A 17577-nucleotide genomic window follows, 5' to 3' on the forward strand; every position below is an offset into this window, starting at 1 on the left:
CAATGACCAAAAAATAAAGTTTTCAACTCAACTACAAAGCGTTTAATTTATTGTATTGTTAATTATGTTTTCGTCTGGAGCATTACAGTTTGCCTTCTCACTTCAGGAGTTAATGACCATAATGAGGCACACCAATTTATTTTTCATTATCCTTTAGCAAAAGCACATTTAATTTGAGGCTGGAGCGTCTGCCATTACGTCAGGTTGAACAAAAAGCAAATTACCTCCCGGAGGATGCTGCTCATTCATTTCACATTCTCATTAGCTTGGATTCGTTCTGCTCACAGGAGCACATATGTTGATTTAAAATGGTCACTAGGGGGACCCCTGCTTATACGCTAGCCTCTGTGCCAACGTCACGAGGCACCCTGTCCTTGTTCTGGCAGAGAGGACTCTTTAGGTTAGTAGGACACTCTGCTTCTGCTTCCCCTTCAGGCGACTATGACAACATACTGTGGCTCAGTGACAGCTCTCTAAATCAATGTACTACTGAACGCACCAGCTAGCTCTACGTCAGTGTGTCAGTGCGCGTGGCCCAGTTGCCCCCTCGCCGCAGCGGGCCGCGACACGCTCTGTCAGCGCGGCGGGGTCACAGCAACCTTCCTCAGTGTGACAGCACGTAGAGCTGCTCGGCGCTGCGCTCCAGTCGCTCCCGGTACTCCAGGTTGGCGTAGTTGCCTTCGGGGACCCCCTGCAATCCGTAGAGGAGACCCCAACAGCAGCACGCAATCACCGCGGTGCTGTCGCTGTCACCTGGACAAGAGAGATGAGAGCAGAGTGAGCAGTTAGTGTGCGTGATAATGCATCACTGACATTTATCATTTATCTCTGTGGCCATCTTAAAAGTGACTAATGATTTTTTTAAAATATTATTATTATTATAAATAATGACCATCCATCTATCACTAGACTGGCTTCTTTGGTGGGGATTAATATTGTTGCCTCACAGACAGAAGGTCCCAAGTTCAAACCCACCTTTTGGCCTAGGCCTTTCTGTGGGGTTTACAGGTTCTCTCCCACAATCCAAAGAAAACAGAGTGAGGTAGGGTTAATTGGTGATCCTGTCCAGGGTGTACTTCTGGTTTGTTTTTTCTCTTTTCTTTTTTTTAAACAAAGACACTCCAGATTTTTTCACTCACACACAGTTTGTCTCACACCTTGTTGCATAATTATTGAGAAGTCAAACAACTGGCAGCTTAATCTTTATGCCTTACTTTATCAGCTGACATCAAGCTGTCCATTTAATGTCTGATTTACTTCTTAAGTCTTGTTCCATGTTCACAAAGTTGCTACTTTCCTTAAAACAGGGACCAGTATTGGGTGCAATTTCAGTACAATTGTCTCTAATGTGACACATTTGCATTCCTGATTTCAGAAATCACATTAGTTTCTAATTATCTGCACTTTGAGACAGAAACTGTTTTTAAGCAACAACCAGTCGAACTCAGTTTACATGGGAGCGAAATATCCAGGGAATTTAAAAGATTTCTTTGAAGTTGTCTGAAAGGTTACATTGTTCATCAGCTGCTCTCTTTAGGGGTCACCACAGCTGATCAGCACCCTTCTCTGTTACACCAACCCTCTGCAGGTCCTCCTCCACTACATCCATGAACCCTGAGGTCTGCCTCCTTTCCTCTGCTTGGCAGCTACAAATACAACATCTTTTATCCACTGTCCCTCATGTCAGCCATAATTCCCTCAATTTGTCTCTGTCTCCTCGTCTTCTCCCTCTGTCAGAGGATACACCAAATACCTTCTTGGTAGTTCCCTGTAGTTACATTATTTAGCAATTAGGTGAAAGTGCGTCTCAAGTGATGCTGTTAGTTTGATAACTTACTTTGTACAGGGATTTAATAATCCATTGCTTTAAAAAAAACAAACAAACACCTTTTTCTGAGTGACTGTGTGTAAATGTTTGAAATGAGAGGAATGCTGGCTAATATATAAACATGATGGTTACCGGAGTCACTATCAATCTAAACCAAAGATTGAAGTCTGCTTTCTCTTTTTGCCAAACTAAAGCCGAGTTTGTGTTAATATAATTAAATGCAGATATTTTAGGTAAAGGTTTTACATTTAGTGCAAGACTTCACTCACAGCTTATACTACATTACACCAGTGAGACCTCTGACCTCCATGAAAGGCGGCCCTGCTCATCAGCTCTTCCCAGTCTGAACCTGCGCCCAGCAAGGCGTCCAGCGCTATCATTGGAGCATCATGGCCGCTGCGTCCGGCCCAACCTGACAAACTGAAGCTCTTATAGGCTTCGTCTCTTTCAGCAGGGCCGTAAGAGGCAGGCCAAATCACAGGGCCCACACCGTGAGCGAGGCCCCTCAGATCCAGGTACCTGCAGACAGAGGAAAGGGGGGTTCACAGCATCTACAGGGTCTACCTGTGTCATTCTCTCTCTGTTAAAATGAAAAAAATAAAACAATGCAGTCATGTCATATGACTGTTACTACAAAAAGGTCTGTTTTTTATTACCTTTGGACAAAATCAAAATATATTTCTGTGTCCAGTCTGAAATAGACTTTTTTTAGCTACTCCTACCATTTAATCACTAGCTTACTTTTAGGGTCATTCCATCTCAAATCATCAGAATGTCTCAATCAATCATTTTTGATTTGCCAGATTTAAAATGTGAACATACGTAATAATAATAGCAGTGATTTTTTTTTAGCTTCATATATGTAATATAAAAATAAAATATCAAAACGTCTGATAATTGGCTAGTTTAAATATTCAAAAAATAACGCCGTCCTCTAAACTCCCATAATTGAGCACACTTATAAAATAACATTGCAAAATACAACTAGCAATAATTTCTTAATATATAAATATATATATTAAAGAATACTTTAATATGAAAATGTTTGTCATAAAATGTGTTAGTCATTAAAAAAATGATTTTTAGACAGCTAATCCAAATATTGTGGCGTTTCCAGATGGTACTCTGAACATCAGTGTAGGATTTTCATATATATTGCAATAATTGCAGGATTCACTCTGGGGTTTCTCAGTTATAATTAGACCATCTGGAAACATTTTGCTTTTGTTGTACAACTTATCAGTTTTTCTGTTCGGTACGAAAGTTGAAGGAAAATTGAGTTTTCTTACTTTTTGTGATTAAGAATTTCATGTTAAAAAGTATTCTGCATTTGTCAATAGTTTTCTTTTGCAATGTGATTTTCTTTATTAGTGTATGCTCAAATATTGGACTTTACAGGATGGCTGTACCTCCAATGTAATCACTATTTAGCCAACCAAGTCCGTAAGTTTATTTCCCAAAATAACAAACTCTTCCTTTATATCACATTATCTCATTCAAGCATATATTACATCAAGTTACCGGAAATATAAAAGGCACTTAAATGTTTTTCTCCCAATTTCGTATATTTACCTGAATATAGTGTTTTGCACTTACATTGATCTTTGTCAGAGGATGTAGTACTTTGGGATAGATTTGTTCTGCTTAAGTAAACCTGACCGGTGACATTTTAGTACAATTTCATGTCACCGTCTGTTAACCTTGATGCTGAAATAGGTTAATAGAACTTGCTCATGCTGGAAACTTTAATCTGAATTCAACATGACAGCCTAACAAGGCTCAATTTCAGCAGCCCATACCATTGCCACTTGTCACAGAAGTAGCCCCAGTCTCTCTCGGTCTCCTCCACGGCATAGCCTCGACCTTCAACGAAGTTCTTTGCTATTGGGCAGGCCTCGTTTATCAGGCCAAGACCCCAAGTTGTGATTGGCCTGCGCTGGATGGCGTATGAAGTGAAAAGGGCTGACGCGACGGCTCCCAGGAAGCCCGTGGGGTGAGGATGGGTCATTCTGCCTGTCTCGACAGCAACCGCCACCAATGACAACAGCTGGTCGGGCTTTGGATACCTGATGGGGATGAAATATTAAAGACCTTATCAGTATTTATTAAGGAAGATAATATCTATCACTTGGGAATTTTAATCTGAAATATTCAGGTTTTCTCATTGACATGCACAGAACTTCTGAGCATCATCATTCTGAGTTAGTATGGTGCAGATAAATACTTCCGGAAAAAACATGTTTTTTCCATAAAGAAGCTGTTATTCTTCCAATAATTGAATTATCAGTATTTGTTGAGAGCTAAAAGAACTAGTAAATTATTTGTTGTTAAAATGCTAATAGTAGATATTTTTCACTTTTTCTGTGTTTTTATATATAATTAAAAAGAAAAACTCAGCATATCTGGCACTGTATTACTATCAGACACTGTCAAAGAGTCAAAATCAGCATTATAGTCATAAGCTCGTTTTTTTTTTTTTTTTAATGCAGTCTACCTTAACAGATGAACTTGAATCACTCATTTTAGACACTAAGAACTATTTCTATGGAGTGAACTGCAGATCACCTTCCTAATATTAAATAACAGTTTTATTTTAGTAGATTTGTCTCAACTGCATTAACTCTCATGACTGATTTTTGTTTCTTGCCCCCGGGCGTATCCTGAAAGAGAGATCTTAAACTTAAAATAAGTAAAGTATACATATATTAAATATTGCTCCTTGTTTCTGCTACATGTAGATGAGCAGAATAGCGTGAGATCACCTATGTGACCTCCTCTTCTATGCAGGAGACAAAAACCCCACAAAGAAGTCAAAAACTCCACAGGAAACCTTCACCTTTGAAAGTCATGTGAGTTGCATAAGAAGGGCAACACTTTGTACCTCAAAAACAGATAAACAGAGTCCAAGAGAAAAATATTACTCTCAGCCAATGTGGACTATTATAACTGATGACTTGGATCTGGACCTGGGATCATTATTGTCTTTGGGTGGTTGTAACGTTGAGGATATTAAACTTATTTCTTGTATAATGTGAAACACAAATAAAAATGGATTTACCTTTTACATTATAATACTAGACTTTTGTGCTCTGTAAAATAATTTAAGGATCAAAAATAAAACTAGTAACACAGAAATAATTCTGTCGTCATCTGTATTGCATTTAGCACAAAGATGGTTCTCAGTTTAGATGTTGGTTAGTTTGCTGATTGTCTTTCTAACAGAATTAAAATAGTCTCCAAAAGACTTCAGGTCAAGTCCTTTTGCCATTTGTACAGGTGTTCCACAAGGATCTACTCTCTGCCACCCAAAACTGTAATGTCAATTTTTATGCAGATGACACTACTATATATGCCACAGTCTCTTCCTTTGCATTAAAAATCTACAGTTCGCTATTGATACATTTCAAAAGTCTCTTATTAAACATAAGCTTGTTTTAGAATTAGATAAAAACAAGGGTATGGGATGGTACAGCCCATATTCAAACTCTTCTTAGTCTTTAAACTGTTAATTACTTTGCATACTTAGGACCCTGGTTGGATGCTAGACTCGCTTTTAAGACCCATGTGGAACACCTGTTAAGAAAATTAAAGACAAAGATGAGCTTTTTATAGAGAAACAAATCTTGTTTCTCATTCACTAGTGAGAAAAATTACTGTATACTTAACTATTTTATCTGCATTTATACAATTATGTATTAATTATACACAATTATGATGATATTGTGGTGATATTGTTAATATATACACTCATATATGTTATCATGGGTCATTCTTTTCTTAGTCAAAATTGTATCTTTTATAATAAAAGTGGCATGGACCTTTGCTATACCTCTTGTTCACACAAAACTTGGAAAAACTGGATTTAAATATGCTGCTGTTGATAAATAGAACAAGTTTCAAAAAAAAGAAAAAGAATACAATTTCTGCTTTGGTTGGAATATTTTAATGGTTTTATAAATGATCTCCAACTACACTGCATGAGCTTTGCTTCATTTATGAGCATGCACAATGTATCCTTGTCTTATGTTTCTGTGCATTTTTTTTATGTGGGTTTTGTACACAACTCTCACTCGAATAAGAGTTCTAAATAGGACTACCTAATTAACCTAATTTAATAAAATTTTAAAAAAAAATAATAATAATTTGGAATGCATTTCATTCACTTTTTTATTAAAAAACTGCTCTGAGAACACAGCAAAACACTCTCTCAGAAAAAGCACGACTCAGACTCAGTTCATGATTAAGATGTGCTGCATCTGCTCAAGAAAGCCATATTTCAGAATTATTGCCAATTAAAAAGTAATAACCAAACCCACTGTGGACTCAGGGAAAGAACAAACAACATGAAGATTGAAAAGTAAGAGCTTTTTACCTCAGGCCAATGCACATGGACCTCATGGCTGCTCCACAGCCTGTCCCGTCAGGGTTATATGCCACTCTGTATCCCCCTTCCTCCCCAGGCTTTAGCTGGGAAACCCCTAAAAGAATAAAGAGTTAGCTCTATATCGCCTCAATAAACAGATGTTAAATGACTTCAAAATGATGTTTTACCCAGAATGCTCGAAGGCCCTGGTTTCCTGCCCTCCATGTCCTTCATGGCTTCCACATAACGAGCAGCCACCTCATGCATGAGCTCCTCCCCAGTCTTTCCTGTTAGGATGACACACGTTGTTCAAACTGCAGACTTTAAAGAGGTAACTGCTCTGTTAACAGGACTGCCTGGTTTGCCGTATCCCACTAAAGGTCAAGTTGAATTTCTGCCTCTTTTTTCCCACTTGTGTAGCACCTAATAGAGCGTTAAATCAAGGCAAGGCTGGAAATTAGATTTGACCTTTTTTTGTGGAGCTCTTGAAGAGGTGTGAACAGCGGCTGTAAGGTCAATCCAATCAGCTCCTCGATTCCAACAAGATGTGCAACAGAGGAAAAACCAAGTAGAACAAAATGTTTTAATGTGGCTTTGGACTCGCCTGTTGCTAGTCCTTCAGCTGTAGCCAGATGCAGAACTGTGTCGTCACTCACAGGCCAGTCAGGGAGCTCAGCCTTGATGTTCTTTAGGCCACCGAGTTCCTGAAGCTCCTGCATGGACAGAGAGGATGAAGATGAACGTTTTGCACTCCTTTCTTAAGAACTCCCTTCTAAGTCATTATCAATAAAAACTACATGTAACCCATAAATTAGATGACACCTTCATCTTTATGCATAAGAAAAAATAGAAACCCTGGATGGAATTGCTTTGCTGGTCCAGTACTGACCTGGTGAATAGCTGGTCCTGATTCATTGTACTCCCACAGCTGGTTCCTGTAGCCCAAAGCATCACCAACTCCACTCAGCAACATGGCTGCCTTGTAGAGCTCAAGTGTAGCAGATCTGCTGGGGCTGAAAAGATCACAGTTACCCTGTTGAACTTTGCAAAGATCACTTAAAATGCACTGAAGGCCACAGACGGACAACCCAATCAGCTCATAATGCTTTTAACTTTACGTTAAATAAAGAAAACTCATTGGCGAAGTCAATGAGCTAAAGTCTTGAGCTACTCCTCATTTCTTTGTGTTTTTCTTCTAAGGAGCCTGACTGCCAGTTTTTAAGTTGTCTCATGCAGTAGTTTTCAGACTTTCTGAAGTCTTCCACAGTTTTGCTTTGAACACTGGAGGCTTTTCACTCAGTTTTTTGTTTTTTTGCTTGTTGTTAAAATCCTTAGGCTAATTTTTACTAGCATCCTGCTGGAACAAACAAATAATATGATTTTTTTTTCTTTAGTTAATTTTATGAAAAATGCCAGTGATAACACAGTTTTATAGGCTTAAAATGATATTTTTGCACAAATGAGTTGATTTCCAGTTAACTATCAGCTGAAAACCTGGCATCTCTCAGCCCAGAGTACAGTGTGTCCTTAAAAAAATATCTACAACATATGAACAGCACCTGGGGAAAAAAGGGAAAAGAAAAAAGCAGCTTCATTTTTCAGCATCCCAAAGACACACTATCAGTCATAGATTGGCCTCCCCAGCAGCTAGATCTCAACATTACTTTAGAGGGATCATCTTGACAGAGAACAAAAACAAACAGCAGCTAACGTCATTAAAAAAAACAAACAAAAAAACAAACAAACAAAAAAACCAGAGCTTCAAATGTCCTTTAAGAAGCCCGGAGAACTATTCCTAAAGGTCTGCTTGCCTAAGAGAGTTCAGGCTGTGTTGAAGTATGAATGTGGTCATAGCAAATATGAAAACTCTATGGAAGTTTGCACATTTTTAAACAAATCTCCCATTTTTCTAGCAAAATATAAAGAAATGAGTGGTGACTCAAGACCTTTGCACAGTAATTTACATTTACTTTTTTAAAAACAATAATCATTGATAACATTTAACCCTTAAATAATAGCTCTGAATTAAAAATGTGCTTTATAGGAGAAATGCGCTGTTGTGTCAAAGCAGTCATTCTTCTAAGTTACTATGAGGCTAATTTACAGTTACTTGACATAAGTATAGTACTAGCCTATGTAGTGCTGTTAGTAAACATACACTGTAACTATAAATATCCAAATATGTTAACGTGCGTTGTACATTCAGCATAAATCGCAAAAACTGTGTCTCTAGAAGTCATGATATGTAACATATAAACAGTATCACGTGTGAAGAGAGTTGATCTAACAGGGCAGGTCAATTACAGAGAAACCTGATTCAAACTAAGGAACACAGGACGTCCTCCCTCCGTGCAGCTGCAGCCTCACCGCTCCATTGCAGCGTGTCGTTCCCACAAACGATCCTCAGGAGGCGGTTACACGCGTCCAGTTAACACCGCGGCTGCACACGGGCCCTGCTTGGTTGTTGCAAGCAGTAGCTCAGACTCCTAGCTCAAAAAATTGCGTTCATTCAGAAAAGTTATGGTAACAACTACTTTTCAAACCACAGCCAACAGCCGGACTCGCGTGAAAACGTGCGGGCTAAAAAAAGACACTGAGGCGAACCAAGTTTAGCTCTCCAGCTGGCAAGATGGGGACAAATGTTTAACAGCACGATCTCTGACGAGTTCCCAAGCACCGACCACACACACACACACATACACATCATTTCTGTGTGTGGAAATCTGAAGGTGATTGATTTTTATGGTCAGTAAATGTCAGGGGGATTTTTTCTGGACAAAACCTGACTGTTTGGTATTTTCTTCATACAGACATTTCTCCTTGATCAAGTTTCTTCCTTGTCCATTCTTCACATTTGCACCAAAGTGGTGCTTGCATAACCTTACTGACAACCAGACACCACCATCAGCTCCACCTAAGCATAGGAATAAGTGTAATATGTAGAAGTGGATTGATCCAAATACTGAGAGTATTTATACCAGTGCTGGTATAGGAATTAGATCAATACTAGCCCAATAGGATCGATACTTAGCTTCTATATAGTGCTTTTCTACTCTCCTGGAGCACTTAAAGCGCTTTATACAACATACCCCATCACCCATTGCTTTCTACCCATCATTCACACACATTCGTACCCTGATGGATGCATTAGAGAGCAACTTGGAGTTAGTATCTTGCCCAAGGACATTTGGGATGGCATGATCGAACCACCGACCTTTTGATCAGTAGGTGATCCACTCCACCTCCTGACTGCCACCCCAATGTCTGAACCATTTCATGTTGACTGTCTCGTCTATTTTATTTATAGCATATACAGCACATTTAATCTACAGAAGCTGACCCAAGGTGCTTTAGAGAGAGGCACATTTACATTTTAAACTGCTTTTAAAACAAAACGCTTCAAGACACTTCATCACTTCACTGAAGATAAACAGCACACATAAACTGTGGAAACAAAGAAAAGAGTTCCTGAATATCCATTACAAGAACAATAAAAGTTTGGGGAGCAGAGCATGCCAGATGATGACTATCTTGGCAGTTCAGATGAAGGATCACACACATATATATATAATATATGAAAACCTTTAAACGATAAGCATTTCACATCTTAAACTACACAGGTCTGAAGGATTTTTTTCTTTCAATTATAAAGTCCCATTAAAGGAACTTGAAACTCACGAAGCAGTCCTAAGAAACAAGACAGGCAGTGTCTGTAAGTGCTCGTCACCAGACAAAAGACTCATTTATCAATGAAAGGCTGAATATTTAATGTCATTTTTTATATTCAAGTATATTTGGGACGAGAAGGTAATGAAGATGAGGGAGAGGAACACAGCTCCCTGAAATATCACGTCAAACCATAAGCCTGTGCAACATATGTACACACAGATTCCAGGTCAATGCCAAAAGATATACTGTAATCCGATGGGAATTGTAAAATCTGACGTATTACACAAAACACTAAAAATCAAGGGAATCAGTCCCAGACACAGTACATGATGCATAAAAGTTAAGGGGGAAAACAGTCCTGCGTTGGACTCGCAGAAGGGACAACACACACAGTTACAGGCCAGCTACACTGCAGTGATGACCTTATAGCATCTTAAGCAAATCAGAATCAATTTTAAGAAATAGAAAAAAAAAATCCAGCAAAGACTTGACACCAAACCTCCATGGCAACAGGTCTGATGGAAATTGCTGGTTCGCATCATCGTCAGTATGTACAGAGGATATTAGGAGATAGAAATAACAGCAAGTGACTACAGCCATCTGCAAAACACATTTAAGGCTCTGTCAGGATTTTTCTCTTCAAAGAAATAACTCCACAGTTCTCCTTCGGGGTTCAGAAAAGCATTACATCATATTATAATCAATTCTATGCTCTTAAAGTCCACTTTAGATGAAGCCAAAGTTTCCACTGCCAATGATCTGCCCATCAATCGGATGTGTTCTGAAGCTCTTCCTGCCACAGGGTGGCATGGTTTCACTGCAACAAATGAACAGTTGCTTTTAAAGAGACCCGGTGATTGATGCTGCCAGCTGGTGGATCCTGATGCCAGACAGTGATTCCCCATGGCTGATGCACATGGTCACTCCTCACTATACCGCGCGATTATCGTCAAAGGGGAAGTGCAAATTGAGGAGCTGAGGTATCAGGAGGGAGAAGGCCTGGAGGCTATTTGTCACATGAATTGTCAGGCCCGAGGGCCATAAAGGACTATGGCGAGTACAGAGAGCCACAGAGAGAAAGAGTGGTGAAATAAAAACGAATGGTACATGTGCAGATATGTTTGGATGGATTGTGGAGGTGCCTGCAGCTTAGGACTGTGTCAGCAGTGTTGTAGCTGAGAGACCATGCTGCATTGCTGTGCTGATAAGATATTTTAAAGAGATAAGAAATGTCTGCAGCAGTGATGTCAAAAACATGTCATACCAAGGCAGCTGGCTGCACAACAAATGTCCCTCAGTCCAGGTTACAAACTGATTTGGTATACACAGCGCTCTTATTTAAGCAACCACAGAGAACATTGATTACTTCCATGTCTATCCAGCAGACAGGATAAAGAATGGCTCGGTGCAAAGTAAACAAAGAAAAGAAAAGAAAAAAGGAAAAATCAGCCATCAACGCTATTTAATAAAGTGGCAATAGACAGCTTCCCCTTCTTTCCCCACTGCCATGTGCCTCTGTCACAAAGACTGCAAACCATTATTTGTTTAGTTATAAAAAAAAAAACGTGGTTGTAGCAGGATAAAGCAGGCAGGTTCTGCTTCCTCCTCGCTGTAGAATTAATGCAGACTGATTCAGCTCTGCATCCATTTGTTCTCAGGTTCTTGTACTTTTAATTTCTATCCCTTTCCCTCCTCTTCTTCTTCTCTTCCTTCGACAGCAGGACTTTTGCCTGGCAGAATTTCCACAGTTTTTCTTAGTGTGCCATTTCCGCCATCTGCAGAAAGCACCTGGGAAAACTAAAGCACCACCCCGGTCATGTTTTGGTTGTGCCAAAAACTTGTCTATTTCCAGTTTTTAAGCTCCTTAACAAACATGTTTTTACCCATTTTGCTGTATCCAACACTGTGACATGTACCACCACACCGGTACGAGTTGCTTTATTTAAAATTGGAGGTATAGCCATGTGTAATTTTGCACAGCTAATCCACACACTGAGAAAAGACCATTACCCTCTCTGGACTCATTCATTCATTCCCTTTACACTGAAAACAAGATAATAAAGCAGCCCCGTTATCCTGTTGCACTGTGGCCAAACCAAATACCATCAAGTTTATTCCCCACTTGCCATTTCTAATTATGAAACCAGAGAATTTTCTCCTCATGTGATTATAATGTTTTTTAAATTGCCCCCGCTGGCACGGTCGAGCTTCAGTAAGCAGTGCTGCTTCTCTGCTGGGGTGGTTGGTTAAAGGCAGAAGGTACAGTCTGCTTGACTAAGCCTGACAAACTCGCCCCCAGGTTGCCTCTTAGGGACACGGGCTGGAGTGTGGTTTTGCAACCAAATCATATTCTCTTCTTAATGCTTCCTCTCCCTCCTTTTCCACACGTCGGTCTCTGGTGGACTTCTAAACACATCACAATTAGCCATTTTTATTATCGCCTAGCAATTGCTCTTAAATACACTGTGTACTCTTCAGAGTTATTTCAATATTAAGCTGTCTGCCAACTTCAGCATCTGGAGGCAACAGGCAACTGCGGTCATTGTTTATGACCGGGGGTCATAAAAACTATGTTGTGACTTGCTTTGAGATCACATTTCAGCAAATGCAATCTGTCGTTGCTCTCTCCGCGCAGACTGATTAGCTCCATACAACCAAAGTGTCCTCGAAGGTTTGTGATCTAACTACTCAGACTACAGACAGTAAAGCTTCCAGTAACAAAGAGCATGTTCCCCATGTTTGTTTAACACTGGCTAGATTTGAAACAATTAGCCTGAAAATGTACTGGCAACCAAATAATTAAAAAAATCTCTACACTCTGCTTTCAGCTGCTCCAAAGTGAATCTTTGATGCTTTTCTTAGTCATGTTTGGGTCTTTTTGGTTATTGATTACAATTATCTAGACATTTAAAGACTTAGTATACCTTAACAATCTAGGTGTTTTGGGGTTTTTTTTACTACTACTGTCCAGTTTCCCTCCCCTCATCCCTGGTCATGGCAGATAGCTCCTAATGAGAAAACAAATGTGGATGATGTCCTGGGGGATGTCTTCCCAGACCTGGATTAGGGCATCACTAAGCTTCCCGAACAGTCTGAGGTGTCCCAGAGGTGTTGGATTTAGGCTGGAGGAGTGGGGTGATGAGTTAAAGACTTTCTAGGGCCCTGTCCAGCTCTCCTAGACTAACTGTCTGTCTCCTGGAATCTCCTCCATACTCTCAAGACTGCCAGGAGGTTTGTGTCTCCCACCTCAATGACACGTATTGATGTACCATCTTGGAGCAGTTTGACTACCTGTGCAACCTAATTGGGTCCAGGTATTACCTCACGCTACCATTAGTGACACTGATGAGGTAGGGAAACAATGTCAGAGGCCTCCACCTGTAAAACCATTCCTGTTTTGAGGGGCTTGTCTCATTGTTACCCCTTTAGCACACCTGCTTTTAATTTCATTAACATCAAAGCAGCTGAAACAGATTGACAACCCGCTCTGATATTTAACTGGCCAGATCAATATCTCCAAAGTTTGAAATTGATGCTGCACTCCACTTTGAAGTTATCCTTTCATTCCTTTTTGAGACGTGTATGACGTTCCATTTATTTTATTTCATTGTCAGTGCTCGAGGCTCTGACTAAAGCTTTGCAGAGATGAAGATAATAATCTAAAGATCCCAGGGTTGGTAAAAGCGAAATAACCACCTGCTTCCATCCCTAGTCTTAATATTTCTCCTGTGAGAAGATGCTGTAAAAAAAATGACTGAAAGAACATCTTATCTATCGCTGCACTTCAGATCCTCACCTGACAGCATGACCATCCTTTTTGACGTGCCATGTCAGAAACTACATTAACATAGACCTCTGGGTCCCAGAGCAGTTAGAGATGGTTCAGCCCAACCAGTCTCCACCATGGCATCTCACTCCAGTTCAGAGGCTTCCTCTCAAAAAACAAAAATAAAACACCCCTTGCATCCTCCTCACCCGACACCCCTGTCAACACACGCACCCCCAACCCCACCCGTGGCGGGCCGTGAGACCCGAGTGCTATTACAGGTTCCAGTGTTGCCTAGCAACTGGCTGGCGGAATACAATTGGGGCTGAATGTGGTGGAGATTTAACACCGTTTATGGGGGTGTCAGCGTGTTTATACAGTACGTGAATGTGTCTGCATGCATTGGTGTGTCTGTTGGGGCAAAGGGAACTGGTGTCAGAGGGATGTGTGGATATGTATGAACCGTATGTAAATGTGTCACCAGTGCCCTGTTCTTCCTGTAACTTCCAGGAAATATACCACTACTAAACTTCCTCGCAGGAGTGATCATAAGAAAGTAGATGACCAGGTGTCTGTCATCTTGATCTCTGGATATGTTCAGCTTTAACTGAGGCAGAGCACCACGTGTTATACTCTGAAAACCCTGCCCACCCAAAGAGAAAACAACTGTTGGTGTTTCAACATTAAAATTGTAATTAAAGAAGACTTTAGCTGGATAAAAACATTAGATTTTACCACGTCAGTCATTATTTTTCCTAAATCTAATGAGGTGCTTTACTATATTGTCAAAATTGGTTAGCAAAATGGCTTTAACCAAAAGACATTATCAGAAAAGAACTTTTTCTTGAAGTAATTTTTAAACATTTGACTTATAAGTGACCTATTGTTTGCTGGACACATCAGGATATGACAGTTTGTCCAAATCTACCTGCTGACATCTTCAAACCTGCATCTACTTGTATCTGTAAGGCTCTTTGCTTTCTTTGTATAGTACCTCACCACACAGCAGACAAAACTGGAAGGAGGTACCTACTTGCAAACTAGTGAAGAGTGATTGCAATGCTTGGGATATCAGTGTATGCCGGACTTAACTGTTCCCGATCTTGAAAGCCTGGTTTCTGATATTTTGGACCCACTCTTTACAATGTTTCTTAAATTTATCAAGTTTTGTGGTCATTCGCTTTCTGATGAACACAGAGTTTTAATCAAGTTGAGCATTGCACAACCTGACCTTGGGGCGAGCCTGCTGGGATGAGCGCTCCTTGGAAAATTGCAGCACTGTGTTAATGTAAACCTGAATGCTCCAGACCATCAAACTGCTAAAACATCTACATTTATAGAGGTGCTTGAGGTGCTTACACTTGCTGGTTATAAACAGCACCTAGAAGATACTGAGACTCTTAATTATTATGGAAGCCTTGAGGGTATATTTAGTTTTCCAAAGACTGCACAGACTTCAGTGAAAACTTTATTTTTCATACGATAACACATACAATTCTCATGAAGTCATGAGCAGAAAGCAGTCAGCTCAACATAACAAAAAAAAATCAACATGCTATATTTCAGATGTTCAGTATGCACAAAATTTAAACAGGACATAACGAGACTAGCTATGTAATCATTGTGGCAGTGTTATGCTAGGCTAAGCTAATTGGGAGCGAGGCTATGGACTTCATAAACAAACACCATCTCAGTTAATCAAAGAAGCAAAACGACTGCTTTAAATAACATTTCCTGTTTTAACTTTTGTTTCAACTTTCTTCCAATTCTCACATAAAACATAATTTGAACCCTTTACATCAGTTTGCCTCGGAGAGTTGTCCCGTGAGCTTTGCTGTGAAAGCACGAGTGCCCTGCTGCATAATGAAAGCTCACTCTTGAAGTTAATGTTCCTGCCATCGCTTGATGTGGTTTTCATCTAACAGAGCTAATTCAGGTATTTTTTAAGGGGCCACACTCCTGGTATGGAAAATTCAAATTGCAAAGGGCGGCTCTTCCAGATAATGTTTCCTCTTATTCTCTCATTTGTGTTGTTGCCTCAGCTGCAAATTAGGTTTATATTGTGAAATAACATTTCGGCGCCATGAAGGCTGAGGTGTAAATGGAAAGGAGCACTGCTTGTGTAATTTATAAGGTCATCTGTAAACAGAGGGGTTTCAAATGTTTTTACTGAGAATATGTTTTTATATATTTATATATTTTCACTTTATTGTATTTTTGTGACGATACACATTTGTCATTCCTCAACAAAAGAATATTTTTTCAATAAATCCTGTGTCCCGGAGGCATTCTCAAACAGGTAGATGGCGTCCCTGATGAAATCAATATCTGCACGGAGCTGGAAAAACTTCACTTTTCTGATTTGATTAGTCGGATGTTTCTGGTGTGAAGGCTTCCTTATATTTGCAATCCTTATTTTGGCTATTTAGATGAAATAAAACTGTTTACATTCTCTTCAGCGTTGTAAGCAGTTCATCTGATTCCCACCCCTACATTACTTTTGTCGTCCTGTCTTTTTGCTCCATTTCTTTTCTTCCCTCACTCTTTTTTTTGTATTCTGCTTGTATCCATCATTCAAATTCAGAAATCACTGACACTGCGCTCTTGCTGATTAGATCCTAAGCTTGCCCTGTAGTTTTTAAAAAAAAAGCTAATTATTTAAAAAATTAATATGACAAAATGCGGCTTCAAAAAAACATTTTTAATTTATATTTGTCAGATTTTAAATAATTAGGACCATGTGTCATGTATGTTAGACAGCACCCTGTCAGTTCCTCAGTTTAAAATTACAGCATGTCTGAGATTCCCATATGAAATTCATCTCATCATTTGCCACTATCTAATTAAACCGTCAAATCATCTCAGCTGAGAGCCATAAAATCTGCATTAAAAAGAAAAAAAACTACATAAAACTGTCTTTAATGTTTTTTTCCCAGATAAAAACTGAAGTTGGACAGATATCACAGTGTAATCTACACTGCTGTCATTGTAAATTGTTAGATCTTACTATTTTTTAATTGTCAAGTTTAAAGATTTTAGTCCTTTTAAATTTTATGACATAATTCTATTTGTGCTAAATAGATAATAAAACTGTTTTACCTTTAGCATTTCTACTGTCCGGCGACAGCAAACCAACATCTGACTAAAAATGTTAATTTTCCAAATGCCCTTTCAAGCCTTTCTGCATATGAATGTCCAGTTTTATAGCAACTGGCTGCACATTACCTGAGGCTGCATGTATGTACTTATGAGAGAAGAAAATAAACCAAGAGAACATGTTAAACTTTACCTTAGGCACTGCTGACACAGCAGCTTGTCAGCTTGCATTTTGTAAACAACTGTATGGAAAGTTGTGCAACTTAAACGATGTAAGGCTTTCAAAACTCAACATACTATATAGTAAGCAACATTTAATTAGAAATTATATTTAAAGGCCTTCTTTCACTGACTGAAGTACTGCACAAAGTATGCCTACCTAAATATATGAATACCATATATGCTGTAAATATCAATTTTATTGCTTCAATGGAGTTTTGAATAGAGCACGGCTCCTTACTTTACTTTCTACTCATAGCTGAAGGTGCTCTGTGTAAATTTCAGAAAACTATTGTTATTAATGACACCTGTTGGCATAAAGTATATGACATCATCTTCATCTTGTTTGCATGACCCAAAACAGCGAAATCAGCATTCACACTAGTTTTATTTGTTCCTATTTGGAGTTTGTGTTGGAGTCTCCTGGCAGCCTCTTGTTTGTTGGCATTAGTGAATAGTGGACTCCATTTATAAGCTACTGTTAGCTAGTGTTGCTCACTGTTGACGGTAGGTGCCAAATAGAAGCACCGAGGCAAGACACTTGGGAGCATAAGCGTCACATCCTTTGGATTTTCACAGAAAATCCCACAATGTCCCACATGTTTCACACAGAAAACAGTCTACAGGCTGTTAGAG

At 39.4% G+C, this 17577-nt stretch overlaps 1 protein-coding gene across 3 annotated transcripts; it reads right to left on the minus strand.

Moving 5' to 3' along the window:
• Window positions 1–19: 19 nt before the first annotated feature.
• On the minus strand, window positions 20–8866 carry adprh (ADP-ribosylarginine hydrolase). Of its 3 annotated transcripts, none has more exons than XM_063481286.1 (8): window positions 8559–8866; window positions 7081–7204; window positions 6796–6904; window positions 6380–6478; window positions 6201–6306; window positions 3628–3894; window positions 2133–2347; window positions 20–753 (listed from the first exon to the last, which is right to left on the minus strand). In XM_063481286.1, the coding sequence occupies exons 1-8, from the start codon at window positions 8564–8566 to the stop codon at window positions 605–607; spliced, it is 1077 nt and encodes a 358-aa protein (XP_063337356.1). In that variant the 5' UTR covers window positions 8567–8866; the 3' UTR covers window positions 20–604. The 3 variants fall into 3 exon arrangements, with proteins under 3 accessions (XP_063337356.1, XP_063337358.1, XP_063337357.1); XM_063481288.1 differs by having other exon boundaries at window positions 8504–8866; XM_063481287.1 differs by having other exon boundaries at window positions 8496–8866.
• Between the last annotated feature and the right edge of the window lie 8711 nt (window positions 8867–17577).

The sequence above is a fragment of the Pelmatolapia mariae genome, linkage group LG8 (genome assembly GCF_036321145.2).
Source record: "Pelmatolapia mariae isolate MD_Pm_ZW linkage group LG8, Pm_UMD_F_2, whole genome shotgun sequence".
NCBI lineage: Eukaryota > Metazoa > Chordata > Actinopteri > Cichliformes > Cichlidae > Pelmatolapia > Pelmatolapia mariae.

Coding starts and splice junctions, on each gene's coding strand:
- adprh (XM_063481286.1), bottom strand. Junction 6,905..7,080: donor CAGGACCAGCTATTCACCAG/GTCAGTACTGGA, acceptor CTGTCCATGCAG/GAGCTTCAGGAACTCGGTGG. Junction 3,895..6,200: donor TCCATGTGCATTGGCCTGAG/GTAAAAAGCTCT, acceptor CATCCCCATCAG/GTATCCAAAGCCCGACCAGC.